At 45.1% G+C, this 24,294-nt stretch overlaps 1 protein-coding gene across 1 annotated transcript in view; it reads right to left on the bottom strand.

Moving 5' to 3' along the window:
- Positions 1–24,294, bottom strand: part of USP46 (ubiquitin specific peptidase 46) — a 68,653-nt gene that overhangs the window by 15,764 nt on the left and 28,595 nt on the right. The window contains exons 3-5 of the mRNA XM_061145977.1: positions 24,019–24,232; positions 22,255–22,484; positions 8,978–9,054 (exon numbers count right to left, since the gene is read on the bottom strand). Of these exons, the coding sequence (XP_061001960.1) occupies positions 8,978–9,054; positions 22,255–22,484; positions 24,019–24,232 (521 nt within the window). The remainder of the gene's footprint in view (positions 1–8,977; positions 9,055–22,254; positions 22,485–24,018; positions 24,233–24,294) is intronic.

Here is a 24,294-nt window from a genome sequence, read left to right as displayed (position 1 = left end):
AGAAAGGAGCTGGGGTTCACTCACATGGCCGCACCACGCAGAAAGGACCTGGGGTACACTCACACGGCCGCACCATGCAGAAAGGAGCTGGGGTTCACTCACACGGCCGCGCCACGCAGAAAGGACCTGGGGTTCACTCACATGGCCGCGCCATGCAGAAAGGACCTGGGGTTCACTCACACGGCCGCACCACGCAGAAAGGACCTGGGGTTCACTCACATGGCCGCGCCACACAGAAAGGAGCTGGGGTTCACTCACACGGCCGCGCCATGCAGAAAGGAGCTGGGGTTCACTCACACGGCCGCGCCACGCAGAAAGGACCTGGGGTTCACTCACATGGCCGCGCCATGCAGAAAGGACCTGGGGTTCACTCACACGGCCGCACCATGCAGAAAGGACCTGGGGTTCACTCACATGGCCGCGCCACACAGAAAGGAGATGGGGTTCACTCACACGGCCGCGCCATGCAGAAAGGAGCTGGGGTACACTCACATGGCCGCGCCACGCAGAAAGGAGCTGGGGTTCACTCACATGGCCGCGCCACGTAGAAAGGAGCTGGGGTTCACCCACACGGCCGCGCCACGCAGAAAGGAGCTGGGGTTCACTCACATGGCCACGCCATGCAGAAAGGAGTTGGGGTTCACTCACATGGCCGCGCCACACAGAAAGGACCTGGGGTTCACTCACATGGCCGCGCCATGCAGAAAGGACCTGGGGTTCACTCACACGGCCGCGCCATGCAGAAAGGACCTGGGGTTCACTCACATGGCCGCGCCACGCAGAAAGGAGCTGGGGTTCACTCACATGGCCGCGCCATGCAGAAAGGAGCTGGGGTTCACTCACATGGCCGCGCCACGCAGAAAGGACCTGGGGTTCACTCACATGGCCGCGCCACGCAGAAAGGACCTGGGGTTCACTCACATGGCCGCGCCACGCAGAAAGGACCTGGGGTTCACTCACATGGCCGCGCCACGCAGAAAGGACCTGGAGTTCACTCACATGGCCGCGCCACGCAGAAAGGACCTGGGGTTCACTCACATGGCCGCGCCACACAGAAAGGAGCTGGGGTTCACTCACATGGCCGCGCCATGCAGAAAGGAGCTGGGGTTCACTCACACGGCCGCGCCACGCAGAAAGGACCTGGGGTTCACTCACATGGCCACACCACGCAGAAAGGAGCTGGGGTTCACTCACACGGCCGCGCCACGCAGAAAGGACCTGGGGTTCACTCACACGGCCGCGCCACGCAGAAAGGACCTGGAGTTCACTCACATGGCCGTGCCACACAGAAAGGAGCTGGGGTTCACTCACATGGCCGCGCCACACAGAAAGGAGCTGGGGTTCACTCATATGGCCGCGCCACGCAGAAAGGAGCTGGGGTACACTCACATGGCCGCGCCATGCAGAAAGGAGCTGGGGTTCACTCACACGGCCGCGCCATGCAGAAAGGAGCTGGGGTTCACTCACACGGCCGCGCCACGCAGAAAGGAGCTGGGGTTCACTCACACGGCCACGCCACGCAGAAAGGAGTTGGGGTTCACCCACAAGGCCGCGCCACGCAGAAAGGAGCTGGGGTTCACTCACACGGCCACGCCACGCAGAAAGGAGCTGGGGTTCACTCACACGGCCGCGCCACGCAGAAAGGAGCTGGGGTTCACTCACACGGCCGCGCCATGCAGAAAGGACCTGGCGTTGACTCACACGGCCGCGCCACGCAGAAAGGACCTGGGGTTCACTCACATGGCCGCGCCACGCAGAAAGGAGCTGGGGTTCACCCACACGGCCGCGCCACGCAGAAAGGAGCTGGGGTTCACTCACACGGCCGCGCCACGCAGAAAGGAGCTGGGGTTCACCCACACGGCCGCGCCACGCAGAAAGGAGCTGGGGTTCACTCACACGTCCGCGCCATGCAGAAAGGAGCTGGGGTTCACTCACATGGCCGCGCCACACAGAAAGGACCTGGGGTTCACTCACACGGCCGCGCCACACAGAAAGGAGCTGGGGTTCACTCACACGGCCGCGCCACGCAGAAAGGAGCTGGGGTTCACTCACACGGCCGCGCCACACAGAAAGGACCTGGGGTTCACTCACATGGCCGCGCCACGCAGAAAGGACCTGGGGTTCACTCACATGGCCACACCATGCAGAAAGGACCTGGGGTTCACTCACACGGCCGCGCCACGCAGAAAGGAGCTGGGGTACACTCACATGGCCGCGCCATGCAGAAAGGACCTGGGGTTCACTCACACGGCCGCGCCACGCAGAAAGGAGCTGGGGTACACTCACACGGCTGCGCCATGCAGAAAGGAAGTGGGGTTCACTGACATGGCCGCACCATGCAGAAAGGAGCTGGGGTACACTCACACGGCCGCGCCACACAGAAAGGAGCCAGGGTTCACTCACATGGCGCGCCATGCAGAAAGGAGCTGGGGTTCACTCACACGGCCGCGCCACACAGAAAGGAGCCAGGGTTCACTCACATGGCGCGCCATGCAGAAAGGAGCTGGGGTTCACTCACACGGCCGCGCCACACAGAAAGGAGCTGGGGTTCACTCACACGGCCGCGCCATGCAGAAAGGAGCTGGGGTTCACTCACATGGCCGCGCCACGCAGAAAGGAGCTGGGGTTCACTCACACGGCCGCACCACATAGAAAGGAGCCGGGGTTCACTCACACGGCCGCGCCATGCAGAAAGGACCTGGGGTTCACTCACATGGCCACACCACGCAGAAAGGAGCTGGGGTACACTCACACGGCCGCGCCACACAGAAAGGAGCTGGGGTACACTCACATGGCCGCGCCACGCAGAAAGGACCTGGGGTTCACTCACATGGCCACACCACGCAGAAAGGAGCTGGGGTTCACTCACACGGCCGCGCCACGCAGAAAGGAGCTGGGGTACACTCACATGGCCGCACCACGCAGAAAGGACCTGGGGTTCACTCACATGGCCGCACCATGCAGAAAGGAGCTGGGGTACACTCACATGGCCGCACCACGCAGAAAGGACCTGGGGTTCACTCACACGGCCGCACCACACAGAAAGGACCTGGGGTTCACTCACACGGCCGCGCCATGCAGAAAGGACCTGGGGTTCACTCACACGGCTGCGCCATGCAGAAAGGAGCTGGGGTTCACTCACACGGCCGCGCCACGCAGAAAGGAGCTGGGGTTCACTCACATGGCCGCGCCACGCAGAAAGGAGCTGGGGTTCACTCACATGGCCGCGCCATGCAGAAAGGAGCTGGGGTTCACTCACACGGCCGCGCCACGCAGAAAGGAGCTGGGGTACACTCACATGGCCGCGCCATGCAGAAAGGACCTGGGGTTCACTCACACGGCCGCGCCACGCAGAAAGGACCTGGGGTTCACTCACACGGCCGCGCCATGCAGAAAGGACCTGGGGTTCACTCACACGGCCGCGCCATGCAGAAAGGAGCTGGGGTTCACTCACATGGCCGCGCCACATAGAAAGGAGCTGGGGTTCACTCACACGGACACGCCACGCAGAAAGGAGCTGGGGTTCACTCACATGGCCGCGCCATGCAGAAAGGACCTGGGGTACACTCACATGGCCGCGCCACGCAGAAAGGACCTGGGGTTCACTCACATGGCCGCGCCACGCAGAAAGGAGCTGGGGTTCACTCACATGGCCGCGCCATGCAGAAAGGAGCTGGGGTTCACTCACACGGCCGCGCCACGCAGAAAGGAGCTGGGGTTCACTCACATGGCCGCACCACGCAGAAAGGAGCTGGGGTACACTCACACGGCCGCGCCATGCAGAAAGGAGCTGGGGTTCACTCACACGGCCGCGCCACGCAGAAAGGAGCTGGGGTTCACTCACATGGCCGCGCCACGCAGAAAGGACCTGGGGTTCACTCACACGGCCGCGCCATGCAGAAAGGAGCTGGGGTTCACTCACATGGCCGCGCCATGCAGAAAGGAGCTGGGGTTCACTCACACGGCCGCGCCACGCAGAAAGGAGCTGGGGTTCACTCACATGGCCGCACCACGCAGAAAGGAGCTGGGGTACACTCACACGGCCGCGCCACGCAGAAAGGAGCTGGGGTTCACTCACATGGCCGCACCATGCAGAAAGGAGCTGGGGTTCACTCACATGGCCGCACCACGTAGAAAGGAGCTGGGGTTCACTCACATGGCCACGCCATGCAGAAAGGAGCTGGGGTTCACTCACACGGCCGCACCACGCAGAAAGGACCTGGGGTTCACTCACACGGCCGCGCCACGCAGAAAGGAGCTGGGGTTCACTCACATGGCCGCGCCATGCAGAAAGGAGCTGGGGTTCACTGACACGGCCGCGCCACGTAGAAAGGAGCTGGGGTTCACTCACACGGCCGCGCCATGCAGAAAGGACCTGGGGTTCACTCACACGGCCGCGCCATGCAGAAAGGAGCTGGGGTTCACTCACACGGCCGCACCATGCAGAAAGGAGCTGGGGTACACTCACACGGCCGCGCCATGCAGAAAGGAGCTGGGGTTCACTCACACGGCCGCGCCATGCAGAAAGGAGCTGGGGTTCACTCACACGGCCGCGCCACACAGAAAGGAGCTGGGGTACACTCACATGGCTGCTTTGCCTGCAGCTCCAGGCTCTGCCTGGCAGTTGAGGGGGTCTACACACACCTGTAACCCACCTTCCATGGCATATAAGCTAGGAAGCTTTGTTCTAGAGTCTACAGCCGTGGTTCACTCCGCTGCTCATCAGAATCACCAGGGGAGCTTTCAAAACAATCTCAATCCCCCATCACTCTGTTCCAAGCCAAGTTACATGAGAACGTCTCCAAGAACTAGAGGCACCATTGTTCTTAAAGCTCTGTGGGCTGACAGCCACTGTCCCCAGTGCTTCGCAAATATGACATGTTCATACATGTGTGGGAGTCACCTGGAAAGCGTGTCCAAGTGCAGGCTCTGACTCGAGCACTCATTCTTGAAGGAGACCAGAGCTTCTGCCCTACCAATGACCCAGGTAATGTCCATGGCACTAGCCCGCAGACCCCTGCTTGAGCAGCAAAGATCTAGGGCGGTGGTTCTCAAACTCTGGCAGTATCACAACCATCTGGAAAATTAAGGAACAGTAGATGCCCAGGCTCACAGAAGTTAAATATCACCTAGGCCTCCACTTTTACCAACTTCCCCAGATGATTCTGATATGCACCAAAGTTTGAAAACTACTGACTCAAGTGTTAAAAGGTTAAAGAAAAGAAATCCACAAGAAAGACGTGTCAGATATTAGCAAATACCATGTATCAGAAATAGCCAAAACTAAGACACAAGTCAGATAAACAGAGACACTGACAGATAAGCATATGGCAACAGACTTGTGATAGAGATGCATATAAACTTGGCACAGAGAAGTTTCCAAAATGAAAAGACATTTTTTTAAAAAGGAAGAGTAACTTTAAAATAGAGCTTTGGGAGAACTAAAAAAGGCTGACCTCCCTAGCCCTGGCAGAATGGGCATTTTTAATAAGAGGAGGACAGAGGAAGGGGAGAGTGGTGTCAGAGCATGGAGCACTTTGAGGAGAAAGGTATGTTTCTGTGTGGGAGCCCCTGGGAGGGACTAAGGCCCTGAAGTGAAAGACAAAAAATGCCCAGAAGGTCAGGGGGGCAAGATAAACACGCATTTTAAGTTTTTGCCTGCAGCCATCCCTGAACTTTTCAAAAAAAAAGAAATTTCTCAGTATCCTCCTATGATGCAGATGGCTCGCTCTGCCTGCCTAAGACACAGTGCTGAGATGTGAAATGTTAGAAGTATAGCTCAGCTACAATACGGCTTTAATGGCTTCTCTAGACCTGTTTCCTGAATTGACCACTATTGATATCATCATTTCTCTGGGACAAAAGTTCACTGAAAACACGTCGTAATTGATCACCTTCTGGAAGAAGGTGGCAGAGATCTTACATTTAAATCCTACAATTTTAGCTTGATTTTTAACTTTTCTCAATATCAAAATAAATGATATCACACCAGAAGAGATATGCAGGCATGATGTTAAAGAAGAAAACTCAATTCTAGTTTGAAAAACAAATCCTCAAGAACGCAAACCACATTAAGCCATGAAAGGGGCCAAAAAAGATCATCATCATTCCTTCTCTTCTGTCTCAAATAGAACAAGCTAACGGACCAGCTGGCATCATTTATTCCTGGGACTCTCTCCTGCGCTCTGCTCCTCTGGGAGAGGCTGGGAGGCCGCCACCCCCACCCCAGAATGCTCAGTGGTGAGCAGCCACGGCTGGCAGGCTCCTCTCTGCTGGGGAGGTGAGCTCTGAGGCATCGATGAAGGCAGGGCCAGGTAAGTCAGCCAGCGTCTATCTTCAGGATGATGTACTAAGGGGGAAGGGCAGGCCCTTCAGGAATATCAGCCTGGACAATCAGATGAGAATCTGATGTTGTTTAAAATGTATTCTGAGGCTATTCTGTACCTATCCATCCCCGCTTTAAGGCCTCCAAATGTCTCTAGCCTGCCTTCATCAGGTATGCATTGCCAATGGATATATTTCCTCCAGAAAAAAAAGTAGGGGGACTTAGTTCTGGGTTACATTTGTCTATAAAAAGGCTCCCCGATGGTCTCAAAAGGCTGGTCTCTGCCAGCTGCCTTCTTGAACAGCCCATGAATTTCTCAGAAGGGAGGGGAAGCAGTCAGCCTCCTAGCTCCCCTTCTCCAAGTAGAAGGGGCAGGTAATATCCTTTCTTCTGTTCCCTCATCTATGACCAGCTCTGGCATAACTTTATAGCTTTTTTGACTCCTTATGATCACAAAACCCTGAGGAAATCAAAACTGGCTTCTTTTCACAGGAATATAAAAAGCCGATGCCAAAAACAGAACCAGTAAGAAGGAAAAAAAAAAAAAGCTATCCTGGCCTGCAAAATGCTTTGCAAACAGAGACCATAATGTGTCCTGGAGACCTGGACCCAAGGCATCTGGAGACAAGGGATGAAATGCCAGACCAGCAGGAGGTGCTGAGGTAACTTGGTGGGAACAGGGAAGGCTCAGTCTCCTGGGAATTCGAGAGTAACCAGCCCCCAGCTCACACAATACATGACACCCAGACAAACCGGGATGCTCTGCCAGGTTGGAGCTGGTGCCTCTGCCACGAAAAATGACTTTCTAATAGTCGATGGCCACAGCAAGTCCCTTTAATCTAAAGAGTTCTGAGTAACCTGAACTCCTGATAGAACAATTCTGTCACACGATGCCCACTGATAAAGATCAACAGGGCCTGAAAGACAAAGACAAACGCCATGTGGTATCACTAACGTCTGGAATCTTAAATGTGACACAAACGAACTTATTTACGAAACACTCATAGACACAGAGAATAACAGGCTTGTGGTTGCTGCGGGGTGTGGGCAGGGGTGGAGGGTTGGGAGTTTGGGGTCAGCAGATGCATCCATTATATACAGAATGGATGAATAAGCTCCTACTATACAGCACAGGGAACTGTATTCAATATCCTGTGACAAAGCAAGAAAGAATGCATATATATGTATAACTGGGTCACCCTGCGGTACAGCAGAGATTACCACACTGCAAATCAACTACACTTAAATAGAATACATGTTTAAAATAGATAAATAAAACCAACAGTGCCCTGAGCTGATGAGGCCTCCTAAGCAATGGGAAGGGCCACCCAGACCACCTGGTCTGTCCTGGCACCCCCAATACCAGGCACTCTCTAGACACATTTAATGTCCTTCAAAGCACTGATTCCTGTCTGTGCATTCCCACTAGACGGTCAGCGCCATGAGATACACACCTGATGCTCAGCCTTGACCTCCAGTGTCCAGAAGAGCAGGGCTGATTGTAAGTTAAAACGAGGAGAAAGCAACGGGGACAGGACAGTGAATTGTGTCTCCACAGAGTATTAAAAAGCAGAGTCATCACTTTGCCAACAAAGGTCCGTATAGTCAAAGCTATAGTTTTTCCAGTAGTCATATACGATGTTAAGAGTTAGACCATAAAGAAGGCTGAGTGCCGAAGAATCAATGCTTTCGGCATCGATTGTGGTGTTGGGAAGATGCTTGAGAGTCCTTTGGACTGCAAGATCATCCAACCAGTCACTCCTAAAGGAAATCAACCATAGATATTCACTGGAAGGACTGATGCTGAAGCTCTAATACTCTGGCCACCTGATGCAAAGAGTCGACTCATTGGAAAAGGCCCTGATGCTGGCAAAGATTGAGGGCAGGAGAAGGGGGCAACAGAAGATGAGATGATTATACAGCACCACCGACTCAAGGACATAATTTGAACAAACTATGGGAGATAGCTGAAGGACAGGGAAGCCAGGCGTGCTCCAGTCTATGGGGTCACAAAGAATCAGACACAACTTAGCAACTGAACAGCAACAAACCAACTCTGAGCATGTTTTCAACCACAAGTCAAAACACAGTATCTGCAGGAACCCTGGATGTGTGTTACTTACACTCAGGGAAACTTACCTCCCCCAACCCTAATTAGGAGGAAGCCTTCTTCCAAGAATGAGCTCTACACAATGCTGCAAGATGGAGGAAAGGCAATGCCCTCATCGGTTCTCAGTTCAAAGGCGCATAATTTTTAAAATCAAAGACTAGATTAGGTTAGAAAAAGAAAGGAATGGTAGGCATCCGTAGCATTTTTCAACTTAATTGTGTGACTGTGATGGGGTGTGTCTGTGTGTGTGGAGAGGCAGATGAGGGCCCAAAGCACACATCTGTATTAAAGATTAAAACCTTATTTTTTAAACTTAATGACTAATGACTTCCACTTGATCCCCTCGCTCCTCAGCAGGACTCTTCTCTAGACAACATATACTTATTTCTAATCTCTCTCGGGAAAGAAGAAATAGAAAATAATAGGATTACACTGGTTTAACAGAAAGGAAGATTATCTCCTGAAGAAATACAGGAAATTTTCCTCCATGACTTACTAGCCTCATCAAAAACTCAGACCACAGTCAGAATTCATGAGGTTACCTTAGACAGTGGGTAATAGACGTGTTCTGCTCCACATCAACAGACAGGTCAAGAAAATCTTCATCTTTGCTGCTAACCTGAGCGAAAAAGGAAAAACCATTAGGCATAAAGTACATAACAGACAAGCAGGTGTAATTCTGAATACTTGCAGGGGACCAAAACCCGTAACTGCAGTTAAAGGCTGGTGTGACTTTGTATATTCACTGGCAACGGGTTAACCTTGAAAACAATCCCAAACAAGAGAAAACTCTAAATTCTTAGTTTAGCCTTACCTGTATCCCAGCTTTGACTTAGGCTTTCCACAATTATAACTCAACCAGATTTCTCTTCCTGACCTTTCCTTTCCCCCACTGTTTCAAAGCAAGAAATATCAGACAGGTATCCTCACAGCTCAGCCTGGCAGAATGGTTAACAATGGAAATAGAAAAATGACAAGAGCCTTATAAACGTACTGCTCAGATGACTGCCCTCCATTAAGCTGTCTGCACTTCTGCCAGTGCCCTGAAATCACTCCCTTCCTCTGGTGCCTCCTCATTCAAACTGCATGTGGGGCCGGGGAGCTGAAAGTGCTATGGGCCGGAGGGTCACCCACCTGCACACACAGCTGTCCTCTGGCCCAGCAAGTGCCCTTCTGCAGAACGCCCGCTGCTGTCTGGGGTACCACCCAGACCTGGAGCTTAGGCTGCTTTGCTTGCTAAGTCACTTCAGTCATGTCTGACTCTTTGTGATCCCATGGACTGGAACCTGCCAGGCTCCTCTGTCCTAACCTTCCAGGTGAGAATACTGGAGTGGGTTGCCATGCCTTCCTCCAGAGGATCTTCCCGACCCAGGGACTGAACCCATATCTCCTATGTCTCCTGTGCTGGCCAAGTCGATCATCAGTCCTGACTGTTTCTCAGCCTGCACAGCTAACACCACACCACTTCTGGGTCTGTACTTAACGAAGTTCACCAGCTAGCCTAGCATTTCACCGTCTTGGAGTAGGAGGGGCAAACTAGCCCAGCAGCAACTTTAAGATGCCCGGTCACCTGACAGCAGACAAAAATAATACGCCTATAAATGTAACAACTATCCTAGGAGCCAGTACTCCAACATTCAGAGATGTGGACACAATCCTTCCTACTTTTATTAGCACACTGAAGAATGGGTGCTGACAGTTGCCCAGCTCCATATCCTGTCTCTGCTACTCACAGTGGGCGACTTTAGGCGGCTCTGTACCTCAGTTTCCTCATCTGTAAAGTGGGACCAGTAAGAGTATCTATTTCATAAGGTTGTTATGAGAATGAAATAAACTAATACCTGTAAAGTGCTTTAAGAAGTCAGTACTCAACAAATCCCGGAGGGGCAAAATATTTTAAATGGCCTAAAATGGTCAAAAAGTTGGGAATGGGTTACTACATTGGGGACATAATATTACGTGAATTACGGGACGCCCCTCCTGCACTTCCGCCATCACCATGAGAAAGGTAACCCCGCTGGCCCAGTGACTGCTGCCCAGTGACTGCTCCCCCGAGGAAGATGCGAGCCCAGAGAGGACAGTGGTTCTCACGAAGGTGTCCTGGCCAAGCCCAGACTACAGCTCAACCCCCACCAGCCTGTGGATACATGTGTGAGACAGCTGAGATGCAGGCGCACAGGTTTGGGCAAGGCCAGCTGGATCAGGAAACTCCCCACCCTCCCAAGGTTGCAGAATCATAGTGAAAAAAAAATCAGAGTTGATTTAAGCCTCAGAGTTTTGGGGAAGTCTGTAACAAAGCAACAAATAACCAACAGCACTGCCTAACATGACAGGCATTCGTCCTTTCATTGCACTTGGCAGATAGTGTGTTTTTTATAATTTGAAGATTTGTGGCAGCTGTGTGTCAAGCAAGTCTATCGGTAACAGTACTTGCTCACTTCCTGTCTCTGTGTCACATTTTGGTAATTTTTGCAACATTAAAAATTTTTTCATTATTATTATGTCTTATGGTGATCTGAAATCAGTGATCTTTGATGTTAGTACTATGGCTTACTGAAGGTTCAAATGATGATTAACATTTTTTAGATTTAAGTGTTTTTTAATTAAGGTATATACATTTTTTAGATGCAATGCTATTGTACACTTAAAAGACTACAATAGAGTGTAAAAATAACTTTCACATGCACTGGGAAACCAAAAAATTTGTGTGACTTGCCTCTTTGTAATATTGTAAAATAATTGCCGTGGTCTGGAACCAAACTCGTAATACCTCCAAGGTATGTCTGTATATACTTTTTATTTTTATTCATTTATTGTCAGCTTCCCCCTTACTAAAATGAAAGTTTGAAAGCCTGGCTTCAGTGATGACTAAGATCCTGTCTTCTAGCACTCCTCCAGAACACTACAAACTCAGATAAAGCAATGGAGAAGAAAGAAGACAGGCAGATGGGTGGTCCACACTTGGAGGAGAAAGAGCTGCAAAGAATGAATTCATGGTTTCACAGCCTTTAGCTGAGGATTCATGGGGGGAAAATACAATCTTTCTGGTTTAGGAGTCAGAAAAACCAACCTGGGAAACCGTGTCCATTGGGAAGGGAAAAAATCTGAGGAGGTATTCCCAATTCCGTCTGCCTGCACTTCTGGCTGACCCCCGAGCCAGGCTCACGCAGAGCACACTCTCAGCACCATGGCTGGAGACAAGAGGGCTGGCCCAAGGGTCAGGCTCCTGCCTGCGAGACAGGGTCTGCAGCTTGAGTCCAGCCAACACAGCTACCTGCTGAAACTAAAGCAACTCCCTGGATAAAAACAGCAGAACCCAGAGACTCTCAAACTTAGCATTCTCAGTGTCCTAGATACGATCCAAACTTATGAGAAGAATCAGGAAATGGAAAATATCCTTAAATAAAAGGAAATAACTGAGACCAATCCTGGGATGCCCCAGATGTTGGAAGTTTCAAGAAACAATGATTCTAAAGAAGCTATTGGAACTATCTTCAATAAAGTGAAATATAATATATTCACAGTGAACCAAAACATAAGACAGCAGAGAAATAGAAACAAAAAAAGAATCAAATGGAAATTCCAGAACTAAAAAATTAATACACTGTCGGAATTAACAGAGATCTGGAGAGAGATCAGTGGATTTGAAGACAGAACAATGGAAATTATCCAATGAGAATAATAAAGGAAGAAAAAAGATTGAAATAAAAATTAATAGATAGTCAATAAACCTGTTAGAAAGTATCATAAACTAATGGGAGTCCCAGAAGGGGAGGAGAGAGGATAGGGCAGAAAAACTATTTGAAAAATAATGGCTGAACATTCCCTAAATTCAGTGAGAGACATACATTTATAGCTTGAAGATACTCAATAAGAATCAAACAGGATAAATACAAAGAAGGCCAGCCAAGGTCAAACTGTTGAAAGCCAAAGGTGAAAAAGCAAATCTTAAAGACATGCAGAGAGAAATGACGCGTTACAGGGAGTTCTAAGGATGATCTAGTGATTGGAATTCTAGTGATCTAATGATTGGAATTCTAGTGATCTAGTGATTGGAATTCCGGGCTTTCATGACTGTGGCCTGGGTTCAAATCCTGGTTGGGGAATGGAGATCCCACTATAAACAATTTTTTTTTTCCCCCCCAAAATGACACATTATCAGAGAATGATTTCACTAGAAGCTGGTCTCTCATCAAAAATTCAAGGGCCAGAAGACACTGAACTTCTTTAGTGTGCTAAAGGAAAAACTATCAGAACAGAATTCCTGTATCTGATTAATATATCCTTCAAGAAGGAAGACAAAAAAATGAACAGAATTCATTATTAACAGAACTGCACCACAAGAGAGGTTAAAGGAAATTCTTTAAACCAAAAGGAAAAGTTACCAGATGGAAATCCAGATCGTCAAGAAAAAATGAAAAGCATCAAAAATGGGAATTGTGATTTGTCTTGTGGGGGTTATAATATGTGTAAATGTAATACATATAATTACAGCATAAAAGACAAGGAAGGTTGGGGTGGAAGGAATAGGCACCTACACACTTATAAGTTAACTATGTTTTACGCGAAATGTAACGTTAGTATTAGGTTGGCGCAAAAGTAATTGCGGTTTTGCAATGTTGATATTTGCCACCTGATAATGGAATACATTTTAAATAAATGTGGTTATGTTATATATCTTTTTTTTTGTTATACATCATTTTAAAACACATTTCTCACTTTGTTTTTTGCTAATAATTTATTACTTGCTCTTCATTTTATATTTATTTTAGACAATGGAAATGACATTAGACAAAAAGCAAATTCAAGAGATTTTCTTATTTGAGTTCAAAATGGGTCATAAAGCAGCAGAGATTAACTTCCAACATCAACACGGAACAGCTAAGGGGCGTACAGTGCAGTGGTGGGTCAAGAAGTTTTGCAAAGGAGACGAGAGCCTTGAAGACAAGCAGTGCAGTGACCAATCATTGGAAACTGAGAGACATCATCGAAGCTGATCCTCTTACAATTACAGAAGTTGCCAAAGAACTCAGCGTTGATCAGTTCTACGGCTGTTCGGCATTTGAAGCAAATTGGAAAGGTGAATAAGCTTGATAAGTGAACGTTTCATGTGTTAGTCACTCGGTCATACCTGACTCTCTGCGACCCCATGGACTGTAGCCTGCCAGGCTCCTCTGTCCAAGGGATTCTCCAGGCAAGAACAGTGGAGTGGGTTGCCATTCCCTCCTCCAGGGGATCTTCCTGACCCACGAATCGAACCTGGGTCTCCTGCACTGCAGCTGATTCTTTACCATCTCAGCCACCAGGGAAGCCCTGAGTGCCTCATGAGATGACTGCAAATCAAAAAAAATTGTCGTTTTCAAGTGTCATCTTTTCTTATTCTACGCAACTACAACGAACCATTTCTTGATTGGATTGTGACACTGGACAAAAAGAGGATTTTATACAATAACTGGCTGGACTGAGGAGAAGCTCCAGAGCACTCCCAAAGCCAAGCCTGCACCAAAAAAAGTCGTGGTCACTGTTTGGTGGTCTGCTGACTGGTCCACTACAGCTCTCTGAGCCCCAGTGAACCATCACACCTGAGAAGCGTGCTCAGCAAATCGATGAGATGAACTGACCACTGCAGCACCTGCAGCCAGCACCGGTCAGCAGGAAGGGCCCGACTTCCCCACGACAACGCCCGACCGCACATCGCACAGCCAACACGCCGAAAGCTGAACGGACTGGGCTACAAAGGCGTGCCTCACCCGCCACATTCACCTGACTTCTTGCCAATCGACTACCACTTCTTCAAGCATCTCCACCACGTTTGCAGGGAAAACACTCCCACAACCAGCAGGAGGCAGAAAATGCTTTCCAAGAGTTCGTCAAATCCCAAAGCACGGACTTTTATGCTAAAGGAATAAACAAACTTATTTCTCATTGGCAAAAATGTGTTGATTGTAATGGCTCCTATTTTGATTAATAAAAATATGTTTGAGCCTAGTTATAATTACTTAAAATTCATGGTCCAAAACTGCAATTACATTTGCACCAACCTAATAACTTTAAGTGGACTGTGAAAAGTATACTATACTCTCCAAAGATACACTAAGAGAAAAATTAAAATGGAATTATTAAATATAATACATATATATACATGCACAAATAATCCAAAAAGGGGAAAGAAAAAAAAAATCATAGGAGGAGGAATAGAGCTCAGGAGGAAAAATAGAAAATAATTAAATGGAGCATCAAACCCAACCATGTTAATAATTAAACACTTTTTTCAAGTGAAAGTTTTAAGTTGGATTTTTTTTTTAAAAGCAAGACCAGTTATATACTGTCCACAAGAGCTATACTTTAAAAATAAAGAAACAGATAAGCTAAAAATAAATGGGTAGAAAAGATATACTACATAAACAGTTAACATGCATATATAGTGGGCTACTTAATATAAGAAAATAAGTTTTAGACAAAATTATAAGTAAAAAAGCTATTTCCTAATAATTGGGTCAATTTACTAGAAAAACATAATTAAAAATATGGAAGTCCTTCATAGAAGTGTGAAAGTGAAAGTGAAAGTTGCTCAGTCGTGTCCGAGTCTTTGCAACCCCAAAAACTATACACTCCTTGGAATTCTCCAGGCCAGAATACTGGAGTGGGTAGCCTTTCCCTTCTCCAGGGAATCTTCCCAACTCAGGGGTCGAACCCAGGTCTCCTACATTGCAGATTCTTTACCAGCTGGGCCACCAGGGAAGCCTAAGAATACTGGAGTGAGTAGCTTATCCCTTCTCCAGGGGATCTTCCTGACCCAGCAATAAACCGGGGTCTCCTGCATTGCAGGCGGGTTCTTTACCAGCTGAGCTACTAGGGAAGCCCTAGTTCCTTGTAGCAAAGTCTCAAAAATATATGAAGCTGGAACACTTCACCAAGAAAAAAAAAAAGAATGAACCACTTACTATAACACAGATGAACTACAAAAATGTTATGTAAGTGAAAGAAATCAGACAACAAAGACCGCATTTGTATGATTCTAATTATATGAAGTGTTCAAAAAAGGTAAATATCTAAAGACAGAAGTTGATATAATCCCACAAGATGATATTACATTCCCATTCTTGATGCTGCTCAATACAAAGGATCTTATTGGTGTGATAGAAATGTTTTAAAACTGGATTATGGTCATAGTTGCACAATCCAGCAAATCACCAAAAAAAAAATATATATATATCTTTTTTGCACTGAATAGATAAATTTTATGGTACATAAACTGTACTTCAACAAATTTGTTTTTAAAAAGTAAAAAAAATTCATGAAGCAAAAACTGACAGGATTAGAGGGAGAAATAAGACAATCCCACATTATGGTTAGATATTTTAACATTCCTTTCTCAACAAATTACATAAAACCAGGGTTGGCGGGGGGAGGGGAGGAGTTAAGAAAAACACAGACAATCTGAATAACTCTACCAATTGCCATGACTTACTGATGATTATAGAATATTATACCCAATCACTACAAAATACAAATCATTTTCGACTCAATGGTTCTTAACAAGGGAAATTTTGCCTTTCGGGGAATATTTGGCCATGTCTAGAGACATCTTTTTCCGAAGCGACTGAACTGAATTGAGCTGAGTGACATCTTTGCTGTCACATCTTTGGGGGTGCTATCAGCATCCAGTAGGTGGAAGCCAGGGATGCAGCTAACCATGCTCAGAGCAGGGATGCAGCTAACCATGCTCAGAGCAGTACCCCACAACCAAGAAACACCGGATCCAGACGGTTAACAGTTCTAGGGTTGAGACACCCTGTTTTCAAGTACATTTACCAAGACAGACATTGTGTTAGGATCCAAAACATGTTACAATACATTTTAAAAGACTGAAATCATACAGAATATATTCCTTAACCAAAACAGAATGAAATTGGAAAACATTAAGAAACCTGGGAAAACACCACGTGTTTGAAAATTAAACAACATACTTCTAAGTAATACATGAGTAAAAGGAAAAAAAGACACAAGAGAAATTAGAAACTATTTTGAGCTACTGACAAAGAAAACATATCCGGATTTGAGAGATGCAACCAGCATTGGTTGCATGCTAAAAGGAAAAAGTAACCAGTGCTAAAAGGAAAAAGTATAGCTTTAAATGTGTACGTTAGTAAATAAAAGAGCAGGTACTGTCTTTTCTGTTTGCTTTAACTGCTATATCTCTAGTACTAAAATAATTTCCTTTATTTAATAGATTAATATTAATATTCACTAAATAAATGAATACATAACTGAACAAAAGGCTGAACAAATGAAAAGATATCTAAATGCCAACAGTGGCATCTGGGTGGCAGAATTATGGATGATTTACTGTTTATACATTCTTGTGCCTGATTTTTAAAAACATAATTCATGGGTATTATTTTTAATCAGTAAAACTTTTTAAAAACTCAAAATGCCCTTCTTTGAGAGATAATAAAAGGATTCTAGCCAACTGAAATTCACACATAATTTAGATAGTTCTACTAAAGTTCTTGTGCTTAAAGGGGGATAAAAACAAAGAAACACTGTCTCCCGTTAAATGCAAATCTTTTCCTCTACTTAATTATTCTAGGGAGAGGGAAGAAAGGTACAAATCTAATTAAAGGACTGGAGAAAGTAACTTTCTCAATTCCCAGTGCAAACTGCTTCCAGAATTAAGAGTGAACAAGTGCTGCTCAGGTGGGTTAGCCAGGCCAGGGATGTCAAAACACGGCACTAACTCTTCCACGTGGATTTTCCTCTCTCCCTCTCCCTGTCTCAGACTGACACAATCAAAAGCAGTGAGTGATCAAGCAATTTCCCCCTTTTCTCTCTTCCCAGGAAACTGCCAGAAAATAAAACCATTTTCTTCCCACACAGTAGAATCTCATTCCGGTCTAAGTGAAAACACAGCTTGTCTCCAAGGAAACATATATATCGCTAAGACTCCAATACTCTCAGTAGGTACAGGCTACATCTTATTCTCCTTTCTTCCCTCCTCATTCTGGGCATGGACTTCCTCAGCAACTAATTTTAAAAGACTGGAAGAGATCCTACTTGCTTTTCTTTTTAATTACAAATTAATAGAACAAATTAATATACAGGGCATACATAAAAAATCACGAGCTTTGCTAAGTTCCTGAGTAATTAAAATCCTACTCAAGTGTGCTTCTAAATTCCCAACAGCCTTTGCTGGGCTTAGCAAGCAAAGGTGACCAGGTGGCAGCTCCATGCTGTTCTGCTAGTAACTGAAAACTGGCTCAGAGGCGATGCCAAGGAGGTGGGCTCAGGAAAAGTGGCAATGACAGCCCCCCTGAATCCCAGGAACCCAGAGCCATTACTCAGCGACCACGTGCCCACCCCCCACTGCTCCTCTGTACAGGGCTCAGAAGCTCTACGGAATCCATTTTAACCTTGGCAAACAAAGCAAGAAGGAGCCTAAAATTGGTACTTAATAAAGCAGCTCTTCAGACAAACTTTTGGCTCTAGCAACAGATATAAATGCGTTAAAGCCACTGAGAAGCTATGAAAACCACAAATTTGCAAAGCAAAAACTCGGATTAAACAGAAAGGGGAGAAAATTAACAACAACAAAATTAAGCTCCAACGGGTACAGCAAATCTTGTGATCCGAGCAGAGGATAACCGAGGGAGCGCTGGGGCTAGACTGGCAAATCCCATGCCTCAATTCTAAAGTACCTTGGTCAAGGTCATCTGGAAAATTCGGCACAGGATGAGCCCCTTAAAATTGTCTCCCCAGTTCTACTGCAGAATGAAAACCGGCTGTTCTCCATACTTTTCCCTTGACATCTGCACTGCAATCCCAGGCAACATTTACAAAGGGTGAGACCCAGAAAAAGACAAAAATCATTGTTGTCTGAAACCATGAAGACTGGCACAAAAGGTTTTTGCACAATTGGAGGAACTACCAGCTGAGGCCGCCCAAATAGCGAGGCTCCCCCAGGGGCCAATTTGCTGCTCCAGATCCAGTGCAGTTTAATCCCACTGTGAGCACTCACTAATGGCCTTGGCAATTCTGCCGGAAGCACTCTGAAAAGGCTGCTTGCCCTGGGCAGAGGTCAGTACTCAAATGGAGCCCTGTATCTCTCACCCTGGGAAGGAAAACTTAAGGTCTTTTACACTAAGTTCTCAACATTCTACAATAACAACAATGAAAAAGCCTGCAGACTATGTATTTTCTTAGAAAGTAGATGGCTTTCTAACAATCAGAGCTTTCTAAAAATGGAAGGTGTCGCCAGGGGAGATTGGGTTCCCTATCGCTGGACAGAATCCAGCAGATGCTGGTGACCAACTGGCTAGGACGTTACTGGAGGGACTTGGACACAGGGCGAGAAAGGATTAGGTGACTCCTAGGATCCCAACCAGTTAAAGTCTCTAAGAAAATGGAGGTGATTATCCAAGTAACTCCAGAGGGGGGGAAAAAAACAACTCTTGCCACAAATCTAATTATTACTATACAACACAGGAAGCCCAGTCTGGCGCTCTATGATGTAGAGGGGTGGGATGGGAGAGGGATGGGAGGCTCAAGAAGGAGGAGAGATATATATAATTATGACTGATTCACATTGTTGTAGGGCAAAGCAATTATCCTCCATTTAAATAATAAATTAAAAAATAAAATTGTGGTGGGGGAAAAAGATTCAGGTTTTTCAAAGCGCACCATCCTCCACAAAGACACAGTCTCATTGTTTTCCGCAAATGAAGTATAAATGGTTGGAATGATTGGAATCCCACTGAAATAAACACTATGGTATGATACGAAAGTTTTGGAGGAATCTTTGGGCACAGGCTTCTGATCCACAATAACCCTCCATGAACTAACAGGCTCAGTAATAGCTTCTGCAATACAGTTGTCTGGGGGTGCAATCTTTGTATTTGCTGGGATTAACTGACTTGTTCTTAGACAAAAAAAGAAATTACAAATGTGACTGAGCCTATCTGAGCCTTTCTGAAAATCCATGCAGAGAATCACAAGATAGATTTAGTAACTGTGTTCATTTCAAAGATAACCAAAAGGATTAGGCCAGCCGTACAATCTGGGGAAGGTTACCTGACTAAATGAAGAGATGTGATGACCCATTGTTCTGATTCCTGTATCAAAGCTCACAGAACACTCTGTCCTCCTTCACAGAATTTTGCAATCATAATTACAAAACTCATTATTCATTTTGTTATGTCTATCATTCATGCTCAAACTTCGAGAAAGGCAAAGGTCTCACTGCATCCTCAGTGTCTATATCTTTACCTAGTACATGTGAAAAAGACAAAAAGGTATTTATTGAATAAAAGGATACTTGTCTATACAGCCACTACATTACCAAAGTGAAGATATCTGAGAATAGTGGGTATAGACAAGAATGTGGAGAAATGAGAATACTTATACACCAGGTGGGAATTCGATATTTTCAAAGGAATTTAATGATAAGCACACCTAATGCCCTAACAAATTTACTTCTGTGCATATATCCTAAAGAAACTAAATTTATGTATACTAGATTATATGTTAGAATGTTCATTGCTCATAGTTGCCCCAAATTGAAAACAACTAAATATCCGTCAGCAGTAAAATGGATTCATGAATTGTGATCTTTTCAGGCAATAATTAATTCAATAGAAAGCAAATATTAAGAAGTAAATCTCAAATAAATAGCTTGTATCATAAAAATTAATAGAGTTGTATAAATACTAACATAGGACAATGAGAATGAATGAACTAAAACACCATGTAACAACAACAATAAATCTCACAAGGGTTAGTGAGGAAAAAAAATAGGATGCAAAAGAACACATATTGTATGATTTCATTCATATAGGGATCTAAAACAAGGCAAACTGAACTATATGTTTTAAGGATGTAAAGGTAAGTTCTGAGTTCTACCAAACATTCAAAATGTATACAAACTCTCCCAAAGAAAATATGGACTATGTATGGATCATGTTTGGATCCAGATTTGAATTAACTAGCTGTTTAAAAAAAAAAAAAAAAAGACATAGAGAAACTTGAACACTGAGTGAATAACGATCTAAAGGAATCATTTTTAGGTGTGATAATGGTATTGTACTAATGTTTTTAAAAAAATTTTTTTTTCTTACCTTTTATTATCTTTCAGAGATTTATAGCAAAGTAATGAAGAAATGAGAAATGATGTTACCTGGGACATCCTTAAAAACAGACTGGTTCAGTGAAGGGGGATATGACAGGAAAGATGATCAAGACGCGTCAGTGTGCTAACAATCATTGACCCCAAGTAATACACATATGAATTTATTACACATTCTACTTCTATATTCCATTGAATTTTAATGGAATATAAAATATAAAGGAACAGAAGGAAAAAGGGAGGGAGGAGAGATCTCTAGATAGATCAATATGTGTAGAAAATGTTTTGGCAGGATATATCTCAAAATGTTAAAATGTTTAAGTGGTTATCTCTGGGCTAACATGATCACAATTTTTAGAAAATGTTACAAATTTATCATCTCTAGTGGAGATTTACTGGTAACTTTTAGTCTCTTTTTGCTTAGCTATGTTTTCTAATTATTTCTACAATGAACGTATCAGAATGCTTCAAAACTTGTTTAAAAAGATAGAAGACTGCCAAAAAAGAAAAAGCCTCCCGCTTAAGTTCACATTTCTTAACTATTTCTGGGTCCTAGTCCCCTTGCAGAATCTGCTGAAAGTCATTCTCTCCCCTAGAAATGCACAATCCTTCAGAATTTTTCATAGTGTTAAACTTTGAGACCCCAAATGAGCCCATACTCTCTATATTGTTAGTAGTTAAAATAATAAATAATAAAAGCTGATTTTTACTGCATACTTGGCTGGTATGTGCCAAGCATAGTCTTTAAGTGCTTTCCAAGAGTTAACTTGTTTAATCCTCCCAGCAACCCTGGGGCTTCCCTGGTAGCTCAGTCGGTAGACAATCTGCGTGCAGGGCAGGAGACCTAGGTTCGAGTCCAGGGTTGGGACGATCCCCTGGAAAAGGAAATGGCAACCTGCTCTAGTGTTCTTGCCTGGAAAATCCTATGGACAGAGGAGCCTGGTGGGCTACAGTTCATGGGGTCACAAGAGTCGGACACGACTTTGCACCTAAACCAACAACCAGCAACCCTAGGAGATAAGCAGTCTCATCACCTCCAGTTTACAGATGAGGTCCCACAGCTCCAAACCTGGCAGCCTGGCCCTAGAGTTGGGCTTTATCTACCACATCATGAGGCCACTCACAGAGTTAAATCAAACATACGAAGCCAACGTGACCTCGTGAATCACCCTCCGGAAAACGTCTTCAAATTCAACACTAAGTGCCCACCGTGTGCCAGACTCCAGGCCCTGCAACACCGCTGCCAGAGATTCATCCCAGACACCCAGCTAACTGCTGGAGGATCAGAAGTCAGGCCTGTCTTCTGAGTTCAAGTTCACCGTAGCACAGCCGATTCCCTTTATGCCAAGGAAATGGTCTAAGTCACACGTGACTTCCTCGTGGCCCAAATCTTTTCAAGCTAACTGGCAGAAGTCCAATTCAATAGTTCAACCTTTAGACCCTCAAATTAGCCCATGCTGCATAGCGATCTAAGTTTTTGAGATTTTTCCCTCATCACTCTACTTCCACTGGCTGAGATATCTTAGATGGAGACAAGCTTCCAAAGTTTGCATCTGAGGCTCACACATATAAACAGAGCAATTTATGTACCAGGCAGAGAACTGCTGGGTGCTAAGATGTCACACTGCCCTCATGCACAACACAGCTCACGCACAAATATGCACAAGCAAGTTACATGAACGCCCTCGTGACGCTTACAGTTTCACAGTTCAAGCATCGAGTTTCATTGGTGAGCGTTCCCTGAAAAATCTCATGGACCCAGGTGAGTTCTGGTTTATTATTCTCCGCAGGTTCATTCATGTTGCCATTTTTTAACTTTCCATTTTGTTTCTCCTGTTTCTTCTCTTCCTGCAGGATGTCCGCAATAGTGTTTAGCAAATAATTTAAAAATTCGTGGGCGTCCTGCTGCATGTAGTTATCAAAGAGATCTGGAAAGGAGAGGGTTGTTATTTCAGTCTCTGGCTCTTGAAAAGCAAAGGAAATGCTTAATTTTACAAACCACGTTTCAATTTTTATATCGAAAGAGTGGACATGTATGGGATATATTCACCTCTATCTTGCAACTTCAATGGATAAGTTTTTTAAAATATTTTTTGTTCACTTCTACTTTTTACCACCAAGAACTAAATTTTCCCAATCTCCCTCTGTAAAGTCATCATATATATATACAGCTACAAACATTTGTATTTGCTCTACAAAAAAAGAAAAGAACAGGAAATACTTGAGCTCCTTGATAAAATATCAATATTTAATATAATATGACCACCAATGATCAATTATTCACTTTGTAATCTATCCAGAGTGACGGGGTCTCTTCCCAAAGACCATATTAAACTCTGAACCAGCCTGGAAGCAGCTTAAATGAAACACATAAGGGAGACGAGAGATATATACGAGAATGTATCTATCTGATAGCATTCTGAAACCAGATACAGAAGATTCCAGCAGCCCCACTGCTGCTCCCTGCCATAAGGACAAACAATCAAGAGATGAATGCAGCTGTGAAACTTCATTATTAATCATGTTCACAAGGGAGACTTGGGAGGGTTCTGCTTCCTTCTCAGATTATTTTTATTCTGGTCTGTATAAACTACAACTTCAAAAGACAGCAATCAAATTAAATGAGACTTTATAAAACAAACATCTTATTAACTGTGCAAGTCTGTTGCAACACGGCTGAAATCTAGGCTAAACACAAGTTGCCATATCAAATATTTCTATAGTCATAAATTCACCCATGCAAAACTTCTGGTATAACCTCGTCTCTACCACCACGTCTCCCAAAAAAAACCAGATACAGGAAAAAAAAGGAAGAAAATCAAGTGACAGCAGGACATTTTTATTATAGAAAAATATCAATTTGATATCCTTCAACTCTTTTAGACATATAAAAATCCGGGGTATTATTTTTAAAACAGCAGAGGCTCTAATTAGATAGTGTGCATTTAGTTTAATCACTTATGACAAGTTTATAAGACAGTACTATTTTATTCAATTATTTCATCAACCTATTTATTCCAGTCAGTGTCCTGCCTTGGGCAATTTTTACTCTTATAATGATCCTACCCAAAAAAAAGTCCTCCTAATGTGGAGCAAATAAAAATATCATTCCATTTTGAAATGATAAATTACCTTTTTTTTTTTTTTTGGCCATGTGGCATGTGGGATCTTAATTCCCTGGCCAGAGATTGAACCCACACCCCCTGCATTGGCAGCGTGGAGTATTAACCACTGAACCACTAAGGAAGTTCCAATCAGAATTTTTAAGTATTTTTTTTTTATCCAATTTTGCTTTATATACTGGGTGGAAAAGAAGAAATATCTTTTATTTAAAACCAGATATTTGAGTAATTGGCCATACTATTTTTCCATTAAAAAAAAGGGGGGGGGGGATTCATTTTGAGGTTACACAGACCTGTTGATTCTCCTTAACTGAAACACATTCGTCTCCATGCTACTCACCATTTTCTTTTCTCAGCCTCGAAATGAACTTCTTTGGTGGGATCACGCCGACCTTCTTCTTCTGTGTGGCGATGCTGTGGAAAAGATCTGCCAGGCATGTCAACAAGTTCTCTTTCTTTTTTTGCTGGGCCTTGTATGCCAGCACATTCTCCCGGAACGGCCGGCAGAAGTACAGGGCCTGAAGAACGGAGTTACAGTAGCATGTGTTTCCGAACTGCCAAAGGACAAGAAGGGCGATTTAAATCAGGGTTCTCTGGGCCAGCGAGGAGAGGGAGG

This window comes from Dama dama, chromosome 6, assembly GCF_033118175.1.
Source record: "Dama dama isolate Ldn47 chromosome 6, ASM3311817v1, whole genome shotgun sequence".
In the NCBI taxonomy this organism is placed as follows: Eukaryota; Metazoa; Chordata; class Mammalia; order Artiodactyla; family Cervidae; genus Dama; species Dama dama.
Note: the sequence above shows the minus strand (reverse complement) of the source record. Positions and strands in the feature narration are given on the sequence as shown.